The following is a 23,349-nucleotide window of genomic DNA, read 5'->3' as shown; positions in this document are numbered from 1 at the left end:
AATTAAGGATGCTAAGATCAAGTAGTTAAAACAAGTATGTGAAGTATAAAGAAGAAAATGTCTGTGCAGTTTTCTGAACAAACTAGTAACAAAACTTGATTGTATTAACTCGTCTTGATTTCTCTTGCAGGGCTTTTTACTTTAATCTTAGCTGCAGTATTTCCCAGTAACAGTGGAGATAGGTTTACCCTGTCGAAATTATTAGCTGTTATTTTAAGGTAAGGTTCTGGGATGGAATATTTGGTCAAAACCTCCCTGATACAGTGAGAGGACGACCATACCTACTATACCTGTGGTATCTGTGACAATATATGGTATGCTTCACTTTTTAAAAAATTATTGTTTCACAGATAAATTGAGCCAAGTAAATTAAGTATTTTGAAATACTTCATATCCTGAACAATTACCGAATCTCCTGCTCCTGTAGGAAATTAATTTGGTTTCTGTTGGAAATATTCTTGTTTATTTATGTTTTCTTTATTGTTGTGTAGATGGGAAAAAGGAAGAGGCTTGACATTGTGTTGTCAGCCTGTTTCATTACATGCCTGATGCATTGTTCAGGGAAGTTAAGTGGTTTTTTTTGTTTTTAGCTTAAGATCAGTCCTCAGTAATAGATAACTCCTTTTGGCTGTACCAAAAGTGGATTTGATTAACTAAAAATACCTAAATGTAGAACCGTATTTTTATTTTTTTTCCTCCTCCTTTTTTTCTGTCTTTGTAGTAAAGTTCTTGGGTTTAAGTAGTGTTTTGCATTTCTTCTTTTTTGCTAGCATTGGTGGTGTGGTACTTGTTAACCTTTCTGGATCTGAGAAATCTGCTGGAAAAGATACAATAGGTATTTACTTATTTTTTAATCGTAGAATATGCAGTGATGAATACCATCCTTTGACAATACTCAGTCGGTCATATAGCAGGCTTACTCATGTAGTTGCTTAAATTTTCTTAAAAAAAAATAATTCTTACTTGTGTAATACTTCACAATTTGGCTTTTTAGTTTCAACTTCTGAAACTAGACATTTATGATGATTTTTTTCCCCCTATGTATATAGCTTAATTGTGAAAGTATTTACATTTTTCAAGCTTTCTGCATTTTCTCCATGTTTTTCATATAGTAATGGATTCTGTAATAAACAATTTATCTGATAGTTTTATAAGAGGTGTATGTTCAGGAGAGTTGATTCTAGTGTGCATAACTTGGTTAGCATGTCTTAAGTGAGTGGTTTTTTTCATCTTTACAGGTTCCCTTTGGTCTCTTGTAGGAGCAATGCTGTATGCAGTGTACATAGTAATGATAAAAAGGAAAGTAGATAGAGAAGATAAACTTGACATACCAATGTTCTTTGGTAAGATCAAAAATAACTCTGTTAGAAGTCTTAATTCAGTGTGTGATTACATTGTTTGCTTTCAGGCACTGAACTGTGTGAGCGGGAAAAGGGTTCAGAAAAGCCAAGGAGGTAGGGAAAGCCTATTGTTCCCATGGTTATGAACACTTTAGAGATTGGTTGTGTGAATTGTTTCTTGTTTACAGTCTTAACAATGAAAGATAACACTACCTGTAGGAATACAGACAACCCCTTTGACTCAATGGAATTTTTTTATTTTTTTCCAAACCTGTAAATATCCGATATAATTGTTGTCTGTGAATTTCAGGTAAATTTTCTTATATTCCTTTCCTTTGAAAGATTTAAAATATTGCTTTGTTACTGCTTTTATATATGCATGTTGTCAAAATAGGAGAGTTTAGGTGAGATTTTAGTTATGTTGAAAGATATTTATTGTGACTTACTTTACTGTTTTTATACTCAGGTTTTGTAGGGCTGTTTAATCTGTTGCTGCTGTGGCCAGGGTTTTTTCTGCTTCACTATACTGGGTTTGAAGCCTTTGAGTTTCCCAATAAACTGATATGGATGTGTATTGTCATTAACGGCCTTATTGGAACAGTTCTGTCAGAGTTCCTCTGGCTGTGGTACGTATTACATGCTTTGTATATATTTCATGTAAATTGTCTTACCTGTGTTCTCAAATGTTGAGATGTCAAATCATCTAGGTAGGGTTTTTTGCCTTTTGTTTTCTTTCTTTTATTTTTTCTGTCCTTCTGCACAGTTTGAGTTAGAGAACGTCATCCATCATGTCACAGCATCCTCTATAAGAGCAACAGCTAACTTTAAAAAACAGGTGATGTGCTCCTGTAGTATTTATTAAGATAATATGTGCATAGCTCATTCTAGAATTAACATTTTATTACAAAAAGACTTTGTGGTACAGACTTGCAGTAGTAATAGGAGAGCATGAATTTCTGTTTTAACAGTTCTTCAGTTTTCAAGGCTTTATGCATGTTAGATATATATGAGTCAGCCTCCAGTATTCTATAGTTGACATAATTGTTTAAATCTTCAAAGACTTAATGAGCTAAATCTCATCAGAATGCATTAATCACGAAGATATGACAATACGTAAATTAGCCTACCTTTTGTTTAGTAATTACTAAATTATATGTTCTTCTGGGTAGGTGGGCAACAGAGGATTGGATATGAGACTTCTAGATGAAAGGCTCAAAAGCCGTAGCAGACTTAAACCTTTGTGTAGCTGTTAGAAGGACAGTGTTATTAGAGAACTGTTTGGTAAGTCAGGGTACTCAGCTTGAGAGAATTCAGGGAGTCGGAGTTTCTTCCAGTACAGCATTAGGTTAAAATAGGGGTGTAACAGAAAATTCTGTAAGTTGAAAAGTCCTATTTTATTCTGGAAACACTGACAAGTTTCCAAAAAAGAGACAGGCTGCCATTGTGCTACACAGTTGCTCAGAGAGCAATGTCTGTTTCAGAGCTACATTCTGCACAGGTGTGGCAGTTGGTGAGCTTTTGCATGAGAACCCTTGGTGTGCAGCCTCTCAACTCTGGTAGAGACTGGAAGACCTCCTGGGATAGCTACTCTGAAATGGAGATGTCCGTAATCCTAGGCTCCTAAATTCTGTAACAATAGTACAACAAAAGATCTAGATCGAGTTCTAGGAAAACCTTTTGTGTGTGGTTTGGATTTTTTTTGTTTTGGTTTGCTTTGCTTTTTTTCTGATGAAGTTTAAGGTTACTTAGGAAATTTAATCATGGCATTTTTTGTTTATTGTCAAACTCTTACACCAGTCCTAGTTGTAAATGCATTGCAGCATATGTTCTTTTGTAATATAATTTGTTTATTGATGGAATATTTGTGATGTTAATGCCATCCTGTAAGATTACACTACAGTTCAGTATGAATGGGTAAAAAGGTAAAGTGCAATTTCAACACGCAAAATAACAAAGCCCCCCAAAGCCCCCAAACTTAGCTCTTGTCCTAGGAGCCTTGTATTGTCTTGTATGATCCTCTGTTCTTTCTTTGGAAGTAAATAATATAATTTAACCTACTTGTGTATTCCACCCAACCACATACTGCCAACTAAATAATGTAGTGGTAGGTGTTATTCTTAAATTTTTTTTTTCATTTTCCTTTTTTTTTTTTTTTTTTTTTATTTTTTTAAAAACCTGTTACGTTTTTCATTGGGTTCTGTATTGTTTATTCATTTACGGTGTTCTGGTGGACAAGTTGTTTCTAATTCAGAAGTAGTGCAAAGAAACAGAAGTATTCTCTTATGGTATGTAATGGGATTTAGAATATTGGTGAGGAAGTTTGCAAAAATGCGGAGTAACTAAAATGCTTTGTTTCCTTTTTGTTCCTTTCTGATCTGTGTACATTTTTACTTGGTTTAAAGACACAGAACAATGAGAAGTAGCCACAAATATCCAAGCTTGTCAGTTTTGCTTGGCTGAAAGTCAGTGGTATGGGAGGACCTAATGGCTTGGTGTGGGAGTACTCCTCTAGTTTAACTAGAGAAATAAATGCACGAAGTCATGTTCTAGAAAATGTTTTCCAAATGTGTTTTCAAATATTTGTGTTTAAAAGGTGTTAACAAACTTCTGGGAGATCAATTGCAATAGCATTTTCCTCAGTGAATCACATTTCATAAATGTAGTTTCAGTCGTGTTGCACCTGTGTAATTTTTACAGCAAGCAGAATAAATATCAAGATGGTAAAAACCAAATTTCAGTATTCTAACAAAAATTGCAGCTACAGGATTTTCCATCTTTAAAATTAATTGTGTGCAAAGCTGATTGCAGTTCCACAAAAAAGCATATCTAGTATTGTGTTCAGTACATGCCAAGGATGAGAAGAATTGCCTTTATCTTAAGAAATAAATTCTGGAAGCCTTTGAAATAAGAGGCTCAGTAGTTGGGCATTACTGGTTTGAATTGGGTAGAGACCCCCTTTCATTTATTTTCCTCATGTGGTAGAATAGGCTATTTCGTAGATGAGTATTTACTAGCAAGCCCCACTATGCTTGGTAACTTTTGACTTGGTTGATCATAAAATGGGAATTGCAGGTTTTTATATTGGATGTTATGCTTTTTACTTGGTATCAAAATGGCTCAGGCTAGTAAAGTTTTATTTATAGAGCCTTAGGTTTATATCGAAATGCCAAAGATCTCAGGAGCTCATGTGTTCTCTTAGGTCTGTCCTACATACACTTTGAGGTGCTCTGTATTTTTTTATTTTATTTTTATTTTATTTTATTAACTTCATTCAGTAAATAAGTCATTTCCAGACTAAGTAAGACTTGCAAGGGAATTTGAGAAAAAGAGATTTCTATGGCTGTTAATGAGTACTACTCTGCCATATGCATGTAGTTTTGTTGTTCTGTCACGTAAATAAATTGTAATGGCTTCTTGTGACTCAGTGATTTAGAGAAATCTAATGACTTTGTTCCTGCTTAGGAAATACGATGAGACCACTTATAGAATGCAGGGAAGTCTTACTGAGACTCTGAGAAATGATTTCAAGGGTGTATTTTAGAGTGAGATTCAAAAAGCAGGGTCTGTTAATTCAAGAATTTGTCTATTTGTAAAAACTATTTATCTTTTTTGGTAGGATATCTAGACATCAGTAACTTTTAGTTAACCAGACTGGGGCAAAATAGATTTAATTGCTATAAGCTAGTATTAAACTATTTCAGAATGGAAATAAAATCTGGATTTTCCTAGGTGAAGTCACTACATGGGAAGTAGTGAATTTTCCATTATCTCAGAAGGTTTGTATGGGACTTCATCTTTACTCCAGAAGACACCAGTAGTCTAGTTAAGAATTTTATGCAGTCTTACAGATTTATGATGGAGTGTGGGTATCTCAGTTTTTAATTACTAAAATCAACAGTGCCTAACAGTTAAGCTTGATCAAATGTCTTCTGCAGTTTGATGTATTACTTTAGTTCTATTTTAATTTTTAAATAAGATCTCTTTATTATTTATTATTATAATTTTTTATTATCTTTTAGGGGCTGCTTTCTTACCTCATCATTGATAGGCACACTTGCGCTAAGCCTTACAATACCTCTGTCCATAATAGCTGACATGTGCATGCAAAAGGTAATGTACTACTCAGTTTTGAACATTATTAACAGGATTTATTTGAATTAAATGGCAGTGTTATTTTTAATTAACAGTGTATACAATGAACAGTAATTTACTTGTGTCACTTGTCAATAATTGTTGAACTGTGTAATGATTAATACTTCCTTGATACTGACAGTTGCAGTAATTTTGCACTTGCAAGCGTGCAGTTGCACACTTAAGATGCAGTTTGTGTGGAAAGTACCCAAAGTTATCAGCAATGCCTGGTCAAATGCTCTAGTTTAAGCAGACACTTTTCAGAATTAAAGAACAACTGCAAGTACAGCACATCTTAAATTAATACCTTTACAGTTATAGAATTGTTATAGACTGCATATCTTGAAAATATAAGCCATTAGTGATAAAACCAAAAATCTGCAGGTTTACCACAAAGCAATGTTGGAGCTACAAGGCTTAATTGCACCATATTAGATTCATGTGGACATTAGGCTTCCATTTAACTGTCTTCCTTTAAGTTAGTATAGTTTTGCTGATATTGAGGTAATAGCTGTAGAAAAACTGCATATAAAGAAAGAAAATACTCTGATAATATGAGTTTAGAATAGAAACTATATGAAGCTAGTTTATATTTGCTCTTCAAGCTGTACAGATACTTTTCATGCTGGTGGGGTAGAATTCTCAGTTTTAAATAATTAATTATATATCCAGCCAAGGTCAACCCACCACAATGAACTTTTAACTCTAACTTTGAATATTTGAATTTAATATTTAATCAGTGGCAGGGAATAAAAAATTCTTAATTTCATATGAATAATGATTATTTAGCATATATTGCAAGCATGCAATTAGTGATTTTTTTTTGTTTTTTTTTTTAGTTTTTCTTTCTTTAAATTGAGATTATATAACTGTTTCTATTTCCTGAAGGCAGGATCACTTGTTTCTGCTCTTTATTTAGGATTTAAATAAATTAAAATTTTAGCAGTAAGTTTTGAAAGTTAAACCATCTGTCTAACTCTTTGAAACAGCTTTCAACCTGATTTTACAATGCATCTGTTGTTAAAGGCAAGATTAATTTTTCTTACACTGATAATGCCCTTTTTTTTTTTTTTTTTCTACGTAGTCCATTATGGCTATGCCTTTTGGCAGCACTCAGTGTAGACACAGGTGTATTTATCACTTGGCTAAAGTAAACATTTCCCATCACATGCTTGTGTTGGTCACATACAGGTGTCACCAATAGTCACATTTTGACCAAACTTAGACCTAACTATACAATACTACTACCGAAATTTTGAAGACTTGTGGTCTTGCTCTGCCAGTTGCTGCTGCTTACACTGCTTTGATGTTCGAGTCTTGTAGCAAATACAGTTGCAGTTAGTTTGTAAGCTTTGTGCAAATAGAAATGTGAAAGTATGAGAAGAGAAAAATACCAACTATGTCTGGACCATAGCTTAAATTGCGCATTCTGTGAGCGGTGACTTACCTGAAGCAAGTGGGGCTTGTGCACTATCTGTGGTAGTTCAATTTATGACTTGTTTTCAATCATTACATTTGACATTTTTCTTTTGAGGCTTGTACTTATTTGTATAAGACTGACTTATGTACAAAAAATCAGTCAAGCCTTGTGCTTCGAATGTTTCCTGCCAAAAGGAAACTTTACCACTCAATGTTTTCACAAGCAAAGTGTAAATTCTAATGACAAAGTTTTGATTTCTGAAATTTTCTGGCAGGCATGTAAAAATGGGGAAAAAAACCCACACAACTTATTTTACTTAATGTCAGTGTGGAATTTGGAAAATAAAGGAGAAAAATAAAAGGATAAAAATGAAAAAAAAAAAAAGGAAAATTGAATTGCAAAATAAAAGGAGAGTCAGACCCTGAATAAATATTTGTGTAACGAACATGTGAGATCAAGTATGTTTCATATTAGTATTAGCTGCATATTTCAACATGGAAATACAGCAAAACCTTGCAGTGATTCCAACAATAATAAATCATTTGTTGGTAAGATAATTGTGTTTGTGTTGCTGTTAAAGTATCTGCAATGTACTCTTGGGACATAAATTGAAGCAAGAAAATAAATAACTAATTATATCTATTAAGGAAAAAAGGAAAACAAATCTGTAGACTTCTCCCCCAAAAATTCACTCTAGTGAGGTAGAATTAAGTTTGTATCTGAGCTAATGATGGTACAAAAGGTAAGAATTTTGTACATTTCTGTTTGTGCATCTATACATATTTTATATACGTGTGTGTGTGCAAGCACATTTTTAGATGTGTATATATATAGTTATATCAAAATATAAAAAGCTTAGATTATGTTCTGAAATGATTCATATAAAGTTTCTCCTGTAATATGCTTTTCTATTTCTCAGTAAACGACTTCATATCTAGGCTATTTAATCTGAGTAAACACAGAGTCCTGATCTTTAAACTTCATTTATTCTTCATCTACTCATGCAATATTGAGGCGTTTGAAATAGCAGAAATATCTTTAAGCTCTGTTGGGTGACTTTCAGCTGATGTTGGTAACACAGGTGCAAGTTAATATCTCTTATTTTTTTAAAAGGAATCGCTAGTATTAGAAGCACAAACGAGTGACCCTAATTAAAGGCAAACTCCTGTAGACTTTGCGGTTGTTTGTACAAGTATATAAAGCAACCTGCTCGGTTGATGTGGGGCGTGTGGTGGACATTGTCTGCCTGGATTTCTCCAAGGCTTTGATACGGTTCCCCACAGCCTCCTCCTGGAGAAGCTGACACGTTACGGCCTGGACGAGTGGTCTGTGCGGTGGGGGGGAGCTGGCGGACAGGCTGCACCCAGAGGGTGGTGGGAAATGGCTCCTTTTCCAACTGGCAATCTGGCACAGGTGGGGTCCCCCAGGGATGGATATTGGGCCCAGCGCTGTTTAATAACTTCATAAGTGACCTGGGTGATGGGACCAGTGATGGTGGGTCCCGATGAAGTTTGCTGATGATACCAGACTGAGTGGGGAAATGGACACTCCGGAAGGGAGAGCCACCCTGCAGGAGGACCAGGATAGGCTGGAAGAGTGGGCTAACAAGAACCTGATGAAGTTCAACAGGAACAAGCGTGAGGTCTTGCACCTGGGAAAACAGAATCCAGGAGTGCAGCACAGCCTGGGATGTACCTGGCTGGGGAGCAGCTCTGTGGAAAGGGACCTGGGGGACACCAAGCCCAACATGAGAGAACAGTGAGCTGCTGCGGCAAAGAAAGCCAACGGGGTGCTGGGCTGCATCAACCAGGGCATCACCAGCAGAGATAAAAAACTCATTGTCCCACTATACTCAGCGCTTGTCAGGCCACACCTGGAATACTGTGTTCAGTTTTGGTCCCCGCTATGCAAAAAAGCTGTGGCCAGGCTGGAGAGGGTCCAGAGGAGGCCACAAAGGGGATCAAGGGACTGGGCAGCCTGCCCTGTGAGGAAAGGCTGAGAGAACTGGGTTGTTTGAGCCTTGAGAAGAGAAGGCTTAGGGGAGACCTTATCACCATGTTCCAGTATTTAAAGGGTGGCTACAAGGAAGACGGTGGCTCCCTTTTTACAAGGAATCACATAGAAAAGATGAGGGCCAATGGGTAGAAGTGACTCCTGGGGAGATTCCAATTGGACACGAAAGGGAAATTTTTCACAATGAGAACAATCAGCCACTGGAATAATCTCCCCAGGGAAGTGGTGGATTCTCCAACATTGGACAGTTTTTAAGATGCAGCTGGATGGGGTGCTGGGCCATCTTGTCTAGACCGTGCTTTTGCCAGAAAGGTTGGACCAGATGATGCATGAGGTCCCTTCCAACCTGGCATTCGGTGATTATGTGATTTATGCAAGTATTTCTCTGTCGTACAAACATCAAAATACTGTAAGCCAAGCCCTGTGCTCACTGAAGTCTCAGCTGCCCAAGTTATGATGATAGAAATTTAAGCTTCCAACTTCAAGCCTTCCAGTTAGTGCGTCTGGCCAACCTTGTCTTTATAACACATTTCAGTTTTCTTAAAAAGAACTTACATAGGAATGCCACCAGCATGGCTGATAATGTAAAGATTAAAATATGAATATCTGCAGTCTTCATAAAACTGTCAAATTGTATGGTAACTATACAATATGCATAATTACTAATTTTCTGAGACTTTATTATTCTGTAATAATATGACATAAATCTGAATCTTAATAAATTGAAACCAAATTTTTAAAACCCACTGAAATATTCCCTTTGGTAACTTATGTGTTTATGCATTTCCATTAGCAAACAGTAAGGCTAACATGAGGCTCTAACAATGGCAGTTCATTAGATTTTTGAGAGTGAACATCAGTGCTAGTACCAGACTACCTTTTTTCTCCAGTCTTCAATTTTGGAAACTTCTCCCACGAGAGGGAGCTGTGCTCACGGGCCTTTGCTCTGTTAGCCTTAAAGCTCTGTCAGAGACTAGTTCTTGTTCTTGGACCCTCGGTTTTCTCTGACCTATAATTTTAAATTTTAAACAATCTCATGTGATCACTTCAGGGTGTGGTAGTACAAATAGTTGTATAGATACAAATAGTAGTATAGATACAAATTGAATTCAGTTGAAATGGAACAAATAATGTGCCCTGCCTTTTTTTAAATGAGGAAGAAAATGACTGTAAATTTCCTGGAGCATAGTCTTTCCATGTGCGTTGATTTCAGCTGTTACCAGTCACTGACAGTATATTCATGGTGAATAAACAGGTGCACAAATCTTTCTGCTGAGATCTCTTATTCAAAAATTTTGAAGTGTCCAGGGGACTTTCTCATTGCTACCAGTTAGACAGCTAAAACCTAAAAATGAGACCATTTGGAAATAGCAGTCTTCATCCACACCACAGAGCAAACAGTGTGTTCCATTGTAAAGAACAGATCAGTGAAGAAATATTATCAATTTATTAGAAATAGCAGTGGCTATAGAAATTGTACCAAGTAACTTACAAAATATTTGTACTATTTCACCCAATTTAAAAGAACTTAAACTTCATCTTAAACTTACGATAATTATTAGAAATATACTCTCTGCCAATTTAATTTTTTTTTTTAATTTTTACTCTTAAGTGAATGATGTTTGTGTTTTAATTCCAGGTGCAGTTTTCCTGGTTATTTTTTGCAGGAGCAGTTCCTGTATTTTTTTCATTTTTCATTGCAACTCTCTTATGTCACTATAACAACTGGGATCCAGTGATGGTGGGAATCAGAAGAATTTTTGCCTTTATTTGTCGAAAACATCGAATTCAGAGGTAGGGCAATCACAAAGTATAATCCTATGTCTTTAGCCTTTCCAGTGTCCTATACTCTTTTATAAGCCACAGTACTGATACTGGATTTGTTTTAATCTAATTTTATAATCAAGTGTACAAATTTCTTAATAGTAGTGGTTGACAATCCATTTATTTACCTATATAATGCTCAGAAAATGGAACTATGTGAAGTCTGTTTACCTTTTAAAAGAAGTTTCCTAGTGGCTGTCACATTTTGGTTTTTTTCCCTTAATGCCTCTATGATAGTTGGTATACCCAGAACACGCAGTGAAAATTGTACAAACTTGAGTAGGCTTTATGAAGTTATGGGTTCTTTGTATGTTTTTAATGGCTGCAGTTCAAACAGCTAGCCTGCTTAGTACTTACACTGGCTTCATAACAACCAAGTTAGTATTACTGTATAACTTTAAATAAACTTATTTATTTTAAGAATGCCAGAAGAAAGTGAGCAGTGTGAAAGTCTCATTCCTATGCATAGTGTTTCACAAGATGGAGACAGTTGCTGTTCATAGACAAAAGGTATGCTTAATAAACTTAATACGGAGAAAGGTGAGCATTGGTGTTCATGATGACGTTTGTGTTGTATAAGCATGCATTTTTACAGAGCATACAGTTAATCTTGTTCTATATTGATGGACAGAGTTTTGAAGGGTATCTTCAAAATTATTATTATTCGTTACCAAGCATTACTCTCACCTTGATACAGTTCTTGGTCAGTGATTTTGCAATGTAGTTTTTTACTTAAGAGTATTACAACATTCATGAAAAATTGGACATGAGTCAATAAACCAGAAAAGGCATACAGCTGCTTGGTATGTATGATGTTGTGGAAGAGATATGAAGTAATTATTTCACTCTCTTTAATGCCATTTGAGGTCTCAGTTTGGATTTCTGCAGTTCATGAAGAACATCAACCAATTAAGGAAGTTTAGAGAACATGACCAGACTTCATCACTATGGGTCTAGAAAACAAGAAGGAAACCTGGTGTTTGTGGTTGACAGGAATGAAATTGTTGAATTGCATTAAATATTAAGGGAAATATTCTCACAGTAAGGATAGGGAAATTAGAGTAGAATAGCTAGGGAGTTTGAAAAATATCCCTCCCTAAGTGGAGGTCATGCAAGCCTCTAACAGGGACATTATGTTGTTTGTTGATATTGTCTTGAAGCATAAAAATAGACATAGTTTAGGACTCTCAGCCCTGTGCTTCAGGGCTTTAGTTTTCAAATAACACATGCAGAATTACATAGAACTACATGCATGGTGAGAATGATATTTTTATTTTCCAATGTTGCTTAAATCTACAATCTAATAATGAAATTAAAAATATTCTAACCAAAACAGTAATTGTGATGTCTTAAGCTTAAGAAACAAAAGTTATTTCCTTATTAATAAGATGGAAACAAATACATATGGTGATTCCTTTTTTTGTAATCTTTAATTATGTAGCCCTGATTTTTTTTTTTTATTTTTTTTTTTTTCCCTTCTTAGTTCAAAAATGGATTAATGCCCAGCGAAGAGACAATCTTCTGGAAAAGTCCCTAAGGAATCATGTTTCAGTGCCTATTCTGAATTTGTAGTAAAAATAAGAAGTTTCAGTTCTTTTGAAACTAAACTTTTCTTTTTTCTTGCTTTCATCTGATTTTTATGAAGGAACAAATTTACTACATGCCTATCACTATAGGGAGTCTTAGTCCATCTGAGCAACCAACCTGCCTTATAACACTGAGCTGGTGAAGTTACTTGACAAAATCAAGAGAACAAATGCTGTTAAGTGATTTTCTCACAATTTTGTTAAATGCTGGACAATATTATTTTTAAAAAATACTTTCAAAAGAGTTATGTAAATAAGTTTGCAGGTCATCAAGTCTTACAGGCTTTCAGATGAAAAGCTAAATAGATATGTTACCTGTAATAGGTACAAATTAACTTTTTTATGTTGTATAAACTATTTGCATATTAATAGAAGAAAATAGAATGATAATTTATTAAGTGCATTCTTGTAATTATTGAGGCAGGATCTTTGTATGGTCCTGGAACACTACATATATGTTGTCTTATGCCATTTTGAGAATCCTTGTAATGGCAATGGGTGCCGATGTTTAAAAATCTTTTGTTACCTAACAATCTAGAATGTTTAAAATCTTAATAAATGGTAACTATTTCTAGTTACTGTACATTCAGTATACATTCTCAAAATCAGTGTTTGTTTTAAACAGACTGATTCTGTAGCCCATTCTTATTCCCACTTATCTCACATGGAAAACTAAATTTGGAAATTTTTACATGTGTAACTCCAAGTTATGAAAGAGATCAAGTTAACGGTGAAAGTTTTCGGTCAATGGGTTGGTGCTACAGTAATCTGCTAAACCATCTGAAAGATAAAGGTGTTCGCCTTGATTTCTGCTCCCCACCCCCAGTTGCATTAATAAATTTATCCTAAAATTGAACATTTTCCTTATAACCTCTATCTTCCTTTCACTGCAGCAATTCTGTCCTATGTGATTCTGAGAAATTATGAATAATTACAATCAGGAATATTTGAAATTAGTTCCATTTTCCAATTTCTGGCCTATAAGACACTTACATTAAAGTTAATTTTGGCTTTTGATGTATATTATTTTTTTATAATGAAGATAGGATGGATTTTCAGCCAACAGTACTCTCTTCCACATAACAAGATTATTAATAATAGTAATCCTTTCACTCACATACAGAAGGGTGACATAACACAAATGCTTTTTCATATTTGACACTTGGTAATGATCCTTCAAAAATAAACTTTGGTGGCTTGGTTCTACAACTGCTAGATGAGAGAGAATGCAGGAAAGCAACATGCTTAGCTATACATTTAAAAGGAATAATTAGCCAGCAGCTAGAATTTAATGTAAAAAACTGTAAGTAGAGAAGGAAAAAAAAATTAACCTGGGAGCTATTCTGGTCAAATATTGCACCTCCATCAAATTTTTCCTTCCATTTTGTAATGTTGGATTACACTGCAAGTTTCAGTGATCTGAGGCATCTCTTTAAGATAAGATAGTAAGTCCTGCTTTGGACACCTGGAATAGGAGTTTAAAAAAACAAACAAACAAACAAAAAAACAACAACAACAACAACAAAAAAACCACATGGAAAACAAACAACCAAAAAAACATAATACAACAAAACCACAAGCCCCAAATAAACAAGTTTATGAAACTTATGTAGGGAGTTTGAGAAACTTCACATTTCAATTCCAAAACCCTACAAGTGGAGCAATTAAAAATGCAGTATGTAGAACTAATTTTACATTTGACTTCATGGAGTTTTCTGGGATTTTTTGGAAAGTGGAGATTCCGTAGTTGTTTTTGTTTTAGTTTTAAGGATTTCTGTCCCTCCTCTTCCCTCCCCGCCCTCCTCCTAAATTTTGACAAATTAGAGGATGTTAGTTTCAACTTTTTTCCTAGAAGTAATGTTAAGGGCCACTGGCAATAAAAAGCTAATGTCTGTTTCCAGTTAATGCTATGTTTCAATGAGACCGTACTGATTATATACTACCAGGCCTTAGCTACAAATTTGAATCAGCTGGGACTTGTGGAATCAGTAAACTAAGCCTGGGAAAACTGAGTATACTTTCAGATGGGCAATCACAGTATTTTTAGCAAAATATTATAATGTTGTCTTTTGAAATTGGTCATACTGATAGAATTGGAGCTGTAATGTATAATGGACAATTGCTATTTATATTTGTCCTTATGTTCATAGCTTAAAGTGAAAGATTATCATAGTCCTTAATGCACTAGGAGAATGTTCTTAGGTCTCTGACCACAGGAATGTTGAAGAATGTTTTTGTTCAGTAAACTCAAGGTTAGGGCCTTACCACTGGTTTTGTTTTTAACAAAAATGCGTTAATTTTTTTAAAAGATATTAATGGCACTAGGTAGCTTGAGCCATCTTTTTGCATTAAATTACATCCTTTAAAGAATAAAACCAAAGCAAACTGTTCTTCCTGAAACGATTTTTAAACAGTGGCACCCCTGTAGTTACAAGAAATGCGTTACAGTTTTAATTACGGAAGCTATGACACGCAACATTGTTCCTGCATTTAATAGAATGTGATGAGCTTTTTCTATAAAATCTTGTGATTTTTAGTACAGTAATATTTTATAAATATAATGTCTAATTTGAAATGTAAATTGCGTAGCTCTCTAATGGGTGCTTGGTAAATGCACAAGAGATTTAGCTTTGATTCTCAGGTACCTCTGACGTAATGGAGACATTCTGGGTTTTTCTTCCTCATGACACAACTGGAATGTGAAGGAACTCTCTCATAAATGCTTTGCCTCTGTGTACTAGCATAAATTGTCATTGCTCTTCCTGTTTCAATTTGGGGATATCTTTATTCTGATTTACTTCTTGTAAGAAGCACATACACTTTAAAAAAATAGGGAATTTTTATCTCAAGCATTTCTTTGAATTAGATGCTTAAGGAACAGTGATTTCTCATGCCTACAAAATGGAAAATACGTACTACATGTGTTGCTCTGTCAAACAGTTGAATTAATTACTGTAACCCTGTGAGACAACCAACAATTTCTTTTGTGTGTGACTCAGATTTTGGAGCTGTTTGGGTTTTATATATAGAAGAAATTATGATAATCTGCTAAATGCCACATAACATGCCTTTGCTTGTAGGGTTTTGGTGAGTCTGCATAGTTTGATGTACTGTGTATTGCAATCCAGAACAATGGGAAAAAAATATTTCAGTTTTTCTGGCTACTTTCTGTTAGGTTTCAGTCATGCTGAAAACGTGTTCACTACACGGGATTGTTCAGGACATAAAACTAATTCAGCAAAGGACTGAAATACATGCGACATCAGTACTCAACGATTGCTTAGAAAGCATGGGGCACATGAATGCCACTGAAGACACTGAGGGCCTGATGTTTCTGTTGCCCAGTGTGCTCTGCATCTTTCTTGTTGGCTTTTTGCCTGTGGAAATACGTGTAAGGGGGTGGGGGCTGTAGTATGTGACTGATCTGGCTCGTCTTGGAGTTGGGCTGGACTGGACTGGACTGCACACTGAAACTCAGAAGCGGGGAGGCTAAGGCACTGCCTGGTCATCTCATGTGGTGTTGCAAATGCTAAAGTATTCTGTGGAAATAAGGTGTTAAGCGGTGGTATTCTTTGAATGACAAACCATGGTGCTGCATGTGATACTTGACCCAGTATGCTGGTATATGCATTGCATACCTCCTTGTAATGTACTAGCAAAAATAGGAGAGCCTGCAAATTACTTTTCTTGGTGTGTGTTGTTGTAATTGTTATTCTCTTTCATGATCCTCATTGTGCCTAGGTACTACTATTCACAACTATGATTGCTTTAAATAAGGTGGTAAAACGATTTCTTTGTAATTCATGGTTCCATCTCTTTGTGTTGAATGTTATTATTCGTATTCTCTAATAAAAGATCCTCCTATTTTAGGGAAATGTAAGTTACTGAGCTAAACTAAGCTATCAGAGGAGGGGGAAAACCAGTTAAATTTCAGACATAGGGTGAGTTTATGGACAGACTTTAATATTTCATATGAAAAAAGGCCTCAATAAGGCAGAGTGTTTGTATGTTTCTAAATGAAGTTAAGAAGTGACATACTCAAAAATCGAGAAACAGAAACTAATGTTAATATCACAATGTTGAGTTATATTGCTAACCATAGGATGGTACTCCTAATCAGTTTTCTTTATTTAGGATAAGTTCTGAATTAGTTACCATTTCTGTTACAGCTGTCTTATGTAGTGTCTGCAATTTAATAGTTATAACTGCAGAGACATTTTAGTGTTGGTTCATAAACTGTTGTTATGCATGATTTTTTTTCCTATCTAATCCAGGATTGCATTGATGCTGTGTTTTGTTTTACATGGTTATTGCAGGGCATGATTTCTCAGGGAAATATGGATGATACCATGTGTTGTGAGAGCTGATAACTAATTCCTGCTTTTAAAATTGCTACAAATATTTTCAGGTTTCACTCACACATTTCGCATCACCTAACTTTCATGTTGAACTTCCTTAGGTTTATCAGGTAAATCATGAGGAGAATGTTAAGAGTGTGTAAAGGTGTCAATAAATTACACTCTGCCCAACACTTTGTTACTTTTTGGACAAACATCCATTCTAAACTGATGCAGTTGTGTGTGGTTTTTCTACTTTATTGTAGTATGTGCCATATAAATTAACAGTTGCACTGCTGATTTTGAAGCTGCTCTTACAGCATGACAGTGGCATTAAATTTCAGGGTTAGGCGATGCTATAGTAATACATAATCTGATTCTGGGGTAGAGTACCAGTATAAATCTTCTAACACATATATATTCATTTATATCATTAAATTTTTACAAAGTCTTTTCACTGGGGATTTTTTTGTTTGTTTTTCTGGTAAAGTTACTTTGGCTAGACTGGGATTTGATCCAAAGCCCACGAGAGTCATAGACAGCATTAATAAAGTAAAACTTTATTGAAAAGAAACTCTGCAGTCAGGTTGACCTTTATGCCTCTGCTGTATTTCTGTCAGCAGCATACATTTGGAGTGGTTTGCTCTAAGGCTTCAGTAATATAAATTTGAGGGATTTTAGTGCTGGTTAAAATGGTAAAGATACTACTGTAACTAGTCACAAAAAATATTTCCAGTATAGCCAGCATGCAGCTTAATTACTTAGAAGACGAATTTGTCTTGCTATATGACTTTCCTTTAAAATCAGCAGTATGAGAAATGTTAACCACTTCCCTTACTTGTATACTTCTGGGAGAATTTTTTGTTGATAGTGAGAATATGTGATCATAGTCATATCATAGCCTTGAGGATCAACTTCCTCTTCATGAGTCCTGATTTGACATTTCCACTTACATTCACTTTGCAATGAATGCAAAGGGGCATTTCCTCTCTAGATAAAGCTACTGTAATTGTATTTTGACTGCCCTAGTTCTCTATATTGTTAGAAATCTGACCTAAAACATGAATCTTACCTATAAATGTGACTCTGCTTAGCTATCTGTGTTCTCACTCTCCTCTGCGATAAAGTATTGCATCATTACATCTGGTATTAGTTGGTAACCAGACTTTTTTCTAGAATGCTTACCGTGATGTGGAATGCATCCAGAATTTCATCTAGTTTTCACTTCCTACATTTTGCAAGCATTAAAAGGTTTTTCTTTGAGGATTTTTGTAGATAGCAGCTGTCTAGTTCTACAAGTGCAGAGTTCTTTAGCTAGATCTCAGTTGATGAAGTTGCATCTAATGGTTTTATTTTTTAATGAACTTCTGACTGTCTTGGCAGGGAAGGTGCACAAATTTCGTATATGTTCCATAGTAGAAATATAACTGGATACTGGAATGGCCTCAGAAGTAATTATTCAGGGATGTTTCTGTAGTTCTTCACATATGTTCCTGAAGTTTTCCATGTTTAAAAAAAAAACAAACCCTAACCAAACAAAAACAAAGAAAACCCCATGCTTATGAAGCTAAGGAGAATTAGCCATTTAGCATAGAACTAATTTTATAATATGTGAATTACTGTATTTTTGTTAGAGTTACCCCTCAATGTTGTTGCCAGCCCACAGGTCTTCTTCCGTGTCTGTGTTCTAGGTGATGCTTCTCTTCTACCTAAATCTGACCTTTTGCATGCCAACTGAACTAGTTCCTTTACCGGAATGAGTAATAGCTAAAATATTTTTAGAATCTCCTTCTTTTTCCTCTACGGGAACATCGGGCTTTCCAGCCAAACAGTATCCCTTTCCTATTAAAGAAGGAAAAAAAAAAAAAAAAAACCACAAAAAAAAACAAACAAAAACTTAAAAGAAAACAAAACCAAAAATCTTAATTGAAAGTAAAGAATTTTACCGAGCAACATATGGGATCAGCTGTAAAATCATTGGGGTATTTTCTTACATAGCCCATTTATATATAGGAGGTGCTTGGGCAACAGTGTATTGGATTGATCTCTCTCTGGTTATCTTAATATAGAATGTAGGTATTTTAAATAATAATTTCATATTGAAGCTGAATGCTTAAATGAAGCCCTGTGATTGGAAAAAAAATCATGGGAAAAAAATATGTTTGAAGAGTGTACGTACTAAGGAGTTTCTTTGTATTTTGGGGATTTCAGGGGTTTCTTCTTGATGAAGTGTTAAAATAGTCCCACATACAGTCCAGTTACAAATGAATGCTCTATTAATTGAAAATCATGAGAGGCCGTTTACACAAAGCTGTATCAAAAGCTTAGCCAGTTGTTCAAATTGATGTTATCTGAATGGAATTAGAGAAGTGTAATGAGTATGTGATACAGCTTCAGCATTGTACAGCTGAAGGGGTCCTTGTAATGATTTAAAAATTGTGTAAGTTCTCTTTGGAATGGTTATTAGTAGAACAGAATTGTTTATGAAACTTTTTCTTAGTCATTTATACAGACTGATTTGTGAAACTTCTAAAGCTTGTGTGCATTAAAAGATGCACAAAACCAATAGTTTTGATGGTCTTTTTGGCATTACATTTTGTGCTAAGTTTCAGTGAATTCTGAATAACACTTTTAAAGCAGAAGCTTCTTTAACTGAAGAAAACTTTTGTTTGCATGAAGTCTGTACAGTTTGCTGATAATTTGGATGTTCTGAGAGCACAGCTAGTTCCAAGTATATATCCTCTATGAACATCTTTATGTGTAATCTTTTAACCTTTTTCCTTGGTAAGACCAGAACGTGAATTGCTGATGTGTATTGCATTTGCACTTAAATAGCCGATTTCAGAGTGTGTTAAACCTTGTTCTATTTTTGATAAAAAAGAAATGTAGCATTTTTATCTAATTTCCATTTAATGATAAGTATATTCATGCAGAGAAAAACATATAATTATGGCTCGATGCAGTGATTTTAAGCCAAGAAAACAGCAGGATGGCAGTAGTAAATCTGAAATGAAGATGCATCTCACTTCGGAAACTCTGGCTTCTCGTTTCTTCCGTCTTTATACCAAATTGGTGTCTCCATTATTCCAGAATTATACAGGTGAAGCAAGGACCATAACTTTTGCCCTTTGTCTTTTAAAAGTGAACATTGGCTTTTGCCTGGAGTGTCTTTGTCCTGTCACTTAATATTCTGAGGGGATGGGTTGGGGTGTCAGTTAAATGGGAAATATAGTATAAGTATTTTTAATTAAAATCAGATTTAAACTATTAATTATTTTGAAATTCTCTATATTAATAGAGATCTAATGAATGGAGATTAAAGGCCTATATGGCAAATATTGAACAGTATATATTTTTAACAAAATCAGTATATGTATGAAATTTGAAACATGCCTAAAGGTGAGAATTGGATTGTTCTTGTGTTGATAGGTTTATAAATTGAAATTCTTAAGATCCAATACCAAAACCCTATAAAAGGGCTAATGAAAAGAAAATGTAATGTATTCTGATAAACAGCCTGTGTAATACAATCAATGGGTGTGATGTTTTTGTTCTGTATTATATTTATTATATGTAAGTAAATAATAAAGATTATAAATCTTATTTTCTTACAGGAATTAGTATTTGGTTGGGGTTAATGCTTAATGTATTTTATACCATCAGTTAAGAAAAAATGAATGGTCACTAAGGGTGGGCTGCCTCGGGACAATAGTGTAGTGGTAAAAAGGTCTTGAATTGACCCACTTAATTCCCCTCTTCCAGCTTTAAGAAGTGAGTCTCAGGATGTCTTGTTTTACCTGAAGTCAGCTTGGATGCCAGAAAAGTTATAAATTGTTCTCAGATTGGTCTGGTAATTTAAGTAGTAAAATACCAATTTTTAATCCATTTTCATGGCTGCAGGTGATTATTAATTGCTAATACATGAATTATAAAATATACAAGATGACTGTTTGATCAGCAGAGGGAGCTACTGTAGTATCCATCTATCTCGGTGCCAAACTCCAGTATAAGAAATTATATAAGCTGCAAAAAGACAATTAACTTACCTGTTTATCATCCTTCATTCTTGGAGTTAACCAGGACTAGATGCTGACCTTCATTCATGCAGCTGAACTTTCCATGTCTTTAGTAATTAAAAATCTCTTGCGGATGATGGGCATTTATCTAAACACTTAATAGAAAAATTAGAAAAAGTATTTTCCTACCATAGGCTATTCTGAGTTTTCTGGATTACCTACAGCTGAATTCTGTTTACTGATATAATCAGTGTTGCTGCACAGCTGTAGCAAGAAGCAGATTTTTACACTAAAACATGAGGATACTTTCTGTGCCATATCTAAAATATGGAAAAATGTAATATGATGTTACTGACAATGCAGGTACCAGATAGTTGAATCTTAAGTTTTAGATCAGAGTTTCTTAGAAAAATTATAATCATGGGCATAAAGGCATCATGCCAAATATAAATCTCAATGTGGAGAAGCAAGAGTGTGTATGGAACAAATGGCAGTTTTGCTAAGGAGTCAGGATGGTGTAATGCAGGGAGGATACCTGTCTGAGCCATCTTCACAGATCCACTGGGAAGAGCCATGGGTTTACCAGCCACTGCTGTGTCCTAATGTCTAAAATTAAAACTTGTAAGGAGCAAGGATGATGTAATCATCCATGAAACAGTTGTTTCATGGAAGCTCTCTTACAGTGACTGCACTGTCTTGTGAATGTTCCAGGACCAGGAAAAACTATTAAAATCGAAGAATAATAGTCCTGTGACTTTTTTTTTTTTTTTTTTTTTTGCAGTAGACTAATAAATTGTAGTAAGAAACTTGCTTGCTTAACTGCTTTGAAATACATTTCTACTCTAGAAAGGGATTATAAAAATCAACTGAAATTGTCACTTATGCAGCAGTTTATTCTTGACACCAAATGGAAGAGTACTGTGTGTGCCCCTTTTTTTTTGCAACATGGAAAGGTCTTCTATCTTACTTGGCAAAGAACTCTGTAAGAGATTTAATTTAACAAAATTTCTTAGTAAAGGCTGTATTGCACTTCAATACTTATCGTTTGGGGGAAGTTCATCTTACCACGTTCCCTGACAGGCAACAGAAATTCTGGAACTCAAGAATTTGAAGCAAGTAGGCTTTAAAAATTTCACTATACTTGCAAAAGTAACTTGGCAAGTACACGTCTATTCTTTTTTCTAGTGTCTTAACTGGTGGCTAGAATCCCAGTGATTGTGTGATCCCTCCTTTTTAAGCATAGAGATATATGAAATATGTACTAATTTTCCACTTTTGGCAGGTTCTCTCCTTAAAAGATAAACTTAATCTAAAATTTATCACTTTCTTAAGCTATGTCAGTACTTCATGAGTTGTGCTGAGTGGACAACTGGCTGCATAAATGGCCAGGGCAAGTGGTCACAAAGCCGTATAAAGTAGGCTTTTCTGTGGAAGTTTTGATAAACTTCCTTATGAAGGCCCATAAGAAACACTGGGGGTTGACAGTGGTTTGCCATCGTTCACTAGCCGCGAGAGCGAGAGCTACTGGGTAAATGACAGAGATGAGATGTTGTTTTGTGGGGTTTTTTTGTTTTTGTTTTTGGTTTTTTTTCCTGGTTTGTGGGGAGTTTTTGGTTGGTTGGTTTTGGCTGGTTGGTTTTTCCTTATCCAAAATGTGAATCAGTGTATTTTTACTCTGTTAGACTAGCAAGATCTAAACTATACATAGTACTTTACTGTACACAATGGGATAAGCTAGTGCAGGCCAGCTAGATTGCTTTCATTTTCTAGGAAGTAATTTGTTGACATATTATCTTACTCTATATACTCAGTTTTAGGAGTCACATTTCATACATGAAACTGCCTCTTGCAAGAAGCTCAATGTCACTTGCTAGAAGGTGAGGTTTAAAGCTGCTGAGAAAGATGATTTAAACCCTATTTTCAAACTTTTTCTTCCCTCAATGGTATGTATGTGGGAGACATTCTTGGGTTTTATTTATAGTTGCAACCCAAATATATTCTAGTTATATTTATTTTAAAAAGCTTGACAAAGCTTAAGGTTTCCAAAGAAATGATTTATTACTGCAATGTGAACTCTTCCTTTCTTCTCCCCATTATCCCTGCTCTGCTCCCAACCCCTACTGCAAGCTTATGTGAAAGAAAACCCAGTTCTAGTTTGTAGGTTTGCAAGCTTTCAGGACTTCTTTTTGGTAGTGTTATATACTGTGTTACAATTTTCTGCGACATGAAGATGTTTGTGCCATAAAGATTCTTTAATTATCTAAATAGGCTCTACTTTGTGGGAACCTTCCAGTGTTGTGTCATTTACTAGGCTTCTTTGATTTAACTACTAGGATCATGCTGGTAATGATGATGGAAAACTCATGATTACACTGCAAGGGTGCATTTACACAATGCAAAGCAAGCTTCATAAACATAAAGGAGCATTCTGTCTACCTGTAGCAGTGTTCCTATTTAGAAAGAAGCTTATCTGCCAGTAGATACCTTTTTCTTTTTTTTTTTTTATTTTTTAAATCCCGTTGGAAGGGAAAAAAAAAAACATTCAAGTTATAAGCAGATGACTTTTGTGGCTGTGGTGGTGCCCCGAGAGAGGTTTCTGGCCATGGGGTGTGTGGTGAGCTGAGAGGAATGGGAGTTGAGGAGGCAGTCTGATGCAAGGACCACTGAAGAACGGAGTTTGGT

At 35.1% G+C, this 23,349-nt stretch overlaps 1 protein-coding gene across 2 annotated transcripts in view; it reads left to right on the top strand.

Annotated features, from left to right (window-relative positions):
• SLC35F5 (solute carrier family 35 member F5) overlaps positions 1–16,114 on the top strand; it is a 34,328-nt gene extending 18,214 nt beyond the window's left edge. For both annotated transcript variants that reach the window (XM_042784092.1, XM_042784093.1), the window contains 8 exons: positions 131–218; positions 771–835; positions 1,239–1,343; positions 1,807–1,966; positions 5,360–5,450; positions 10,544–10,698; positions 11,150–11,238; positions 12,212–16,114. In XM_042784092.1, coding sequence (XP_042640026.1) covers positions 131–218; positions 771–835; positions 1,239–1,343; positions 1,807–1,966; positions 5,360–5,450; positions 10,544–10,698; positions 11,150–11,231 — 746 coding nt within the window. In that variant the 3' untranslated portion in view covers positions 11,232–11,238; positions 12,212–16,114. The remainder of the gene's footprint in view (positions 1–130; positions 219–770; positions 836–1,238; positions 1,344–1,806; positions 1,967–5,359; positions 5,451–10,543; positions 10,699–11,149; positions 11,239–12,211) is intronic.
• The last annotated feature ends 7,235 nt before the right edge of the window (positions 16,115–23,349 follow it).

The sequence above is a fragment of the Tyto alba genome, unplaced genomic scaffold, assembly GCF_018691265.1.
Source record: "Tyto alba isolate M040663 unplaced genomic scaffold, T.alba_DEE_v4.0 Super-Scaffold_7, whole genome shotgun sequence".
Lineage (NCBI taxonomy): Eukaryota > Metazoa > Chordata > Aves > Strigiformes > Tytonidae > Tyto > Tyto alba.
The sequence above is the reverse complement of the archived record's forward strand: the minus strand, read 5'-3'. Positions and strand labels throughout refer to the sequence as shown.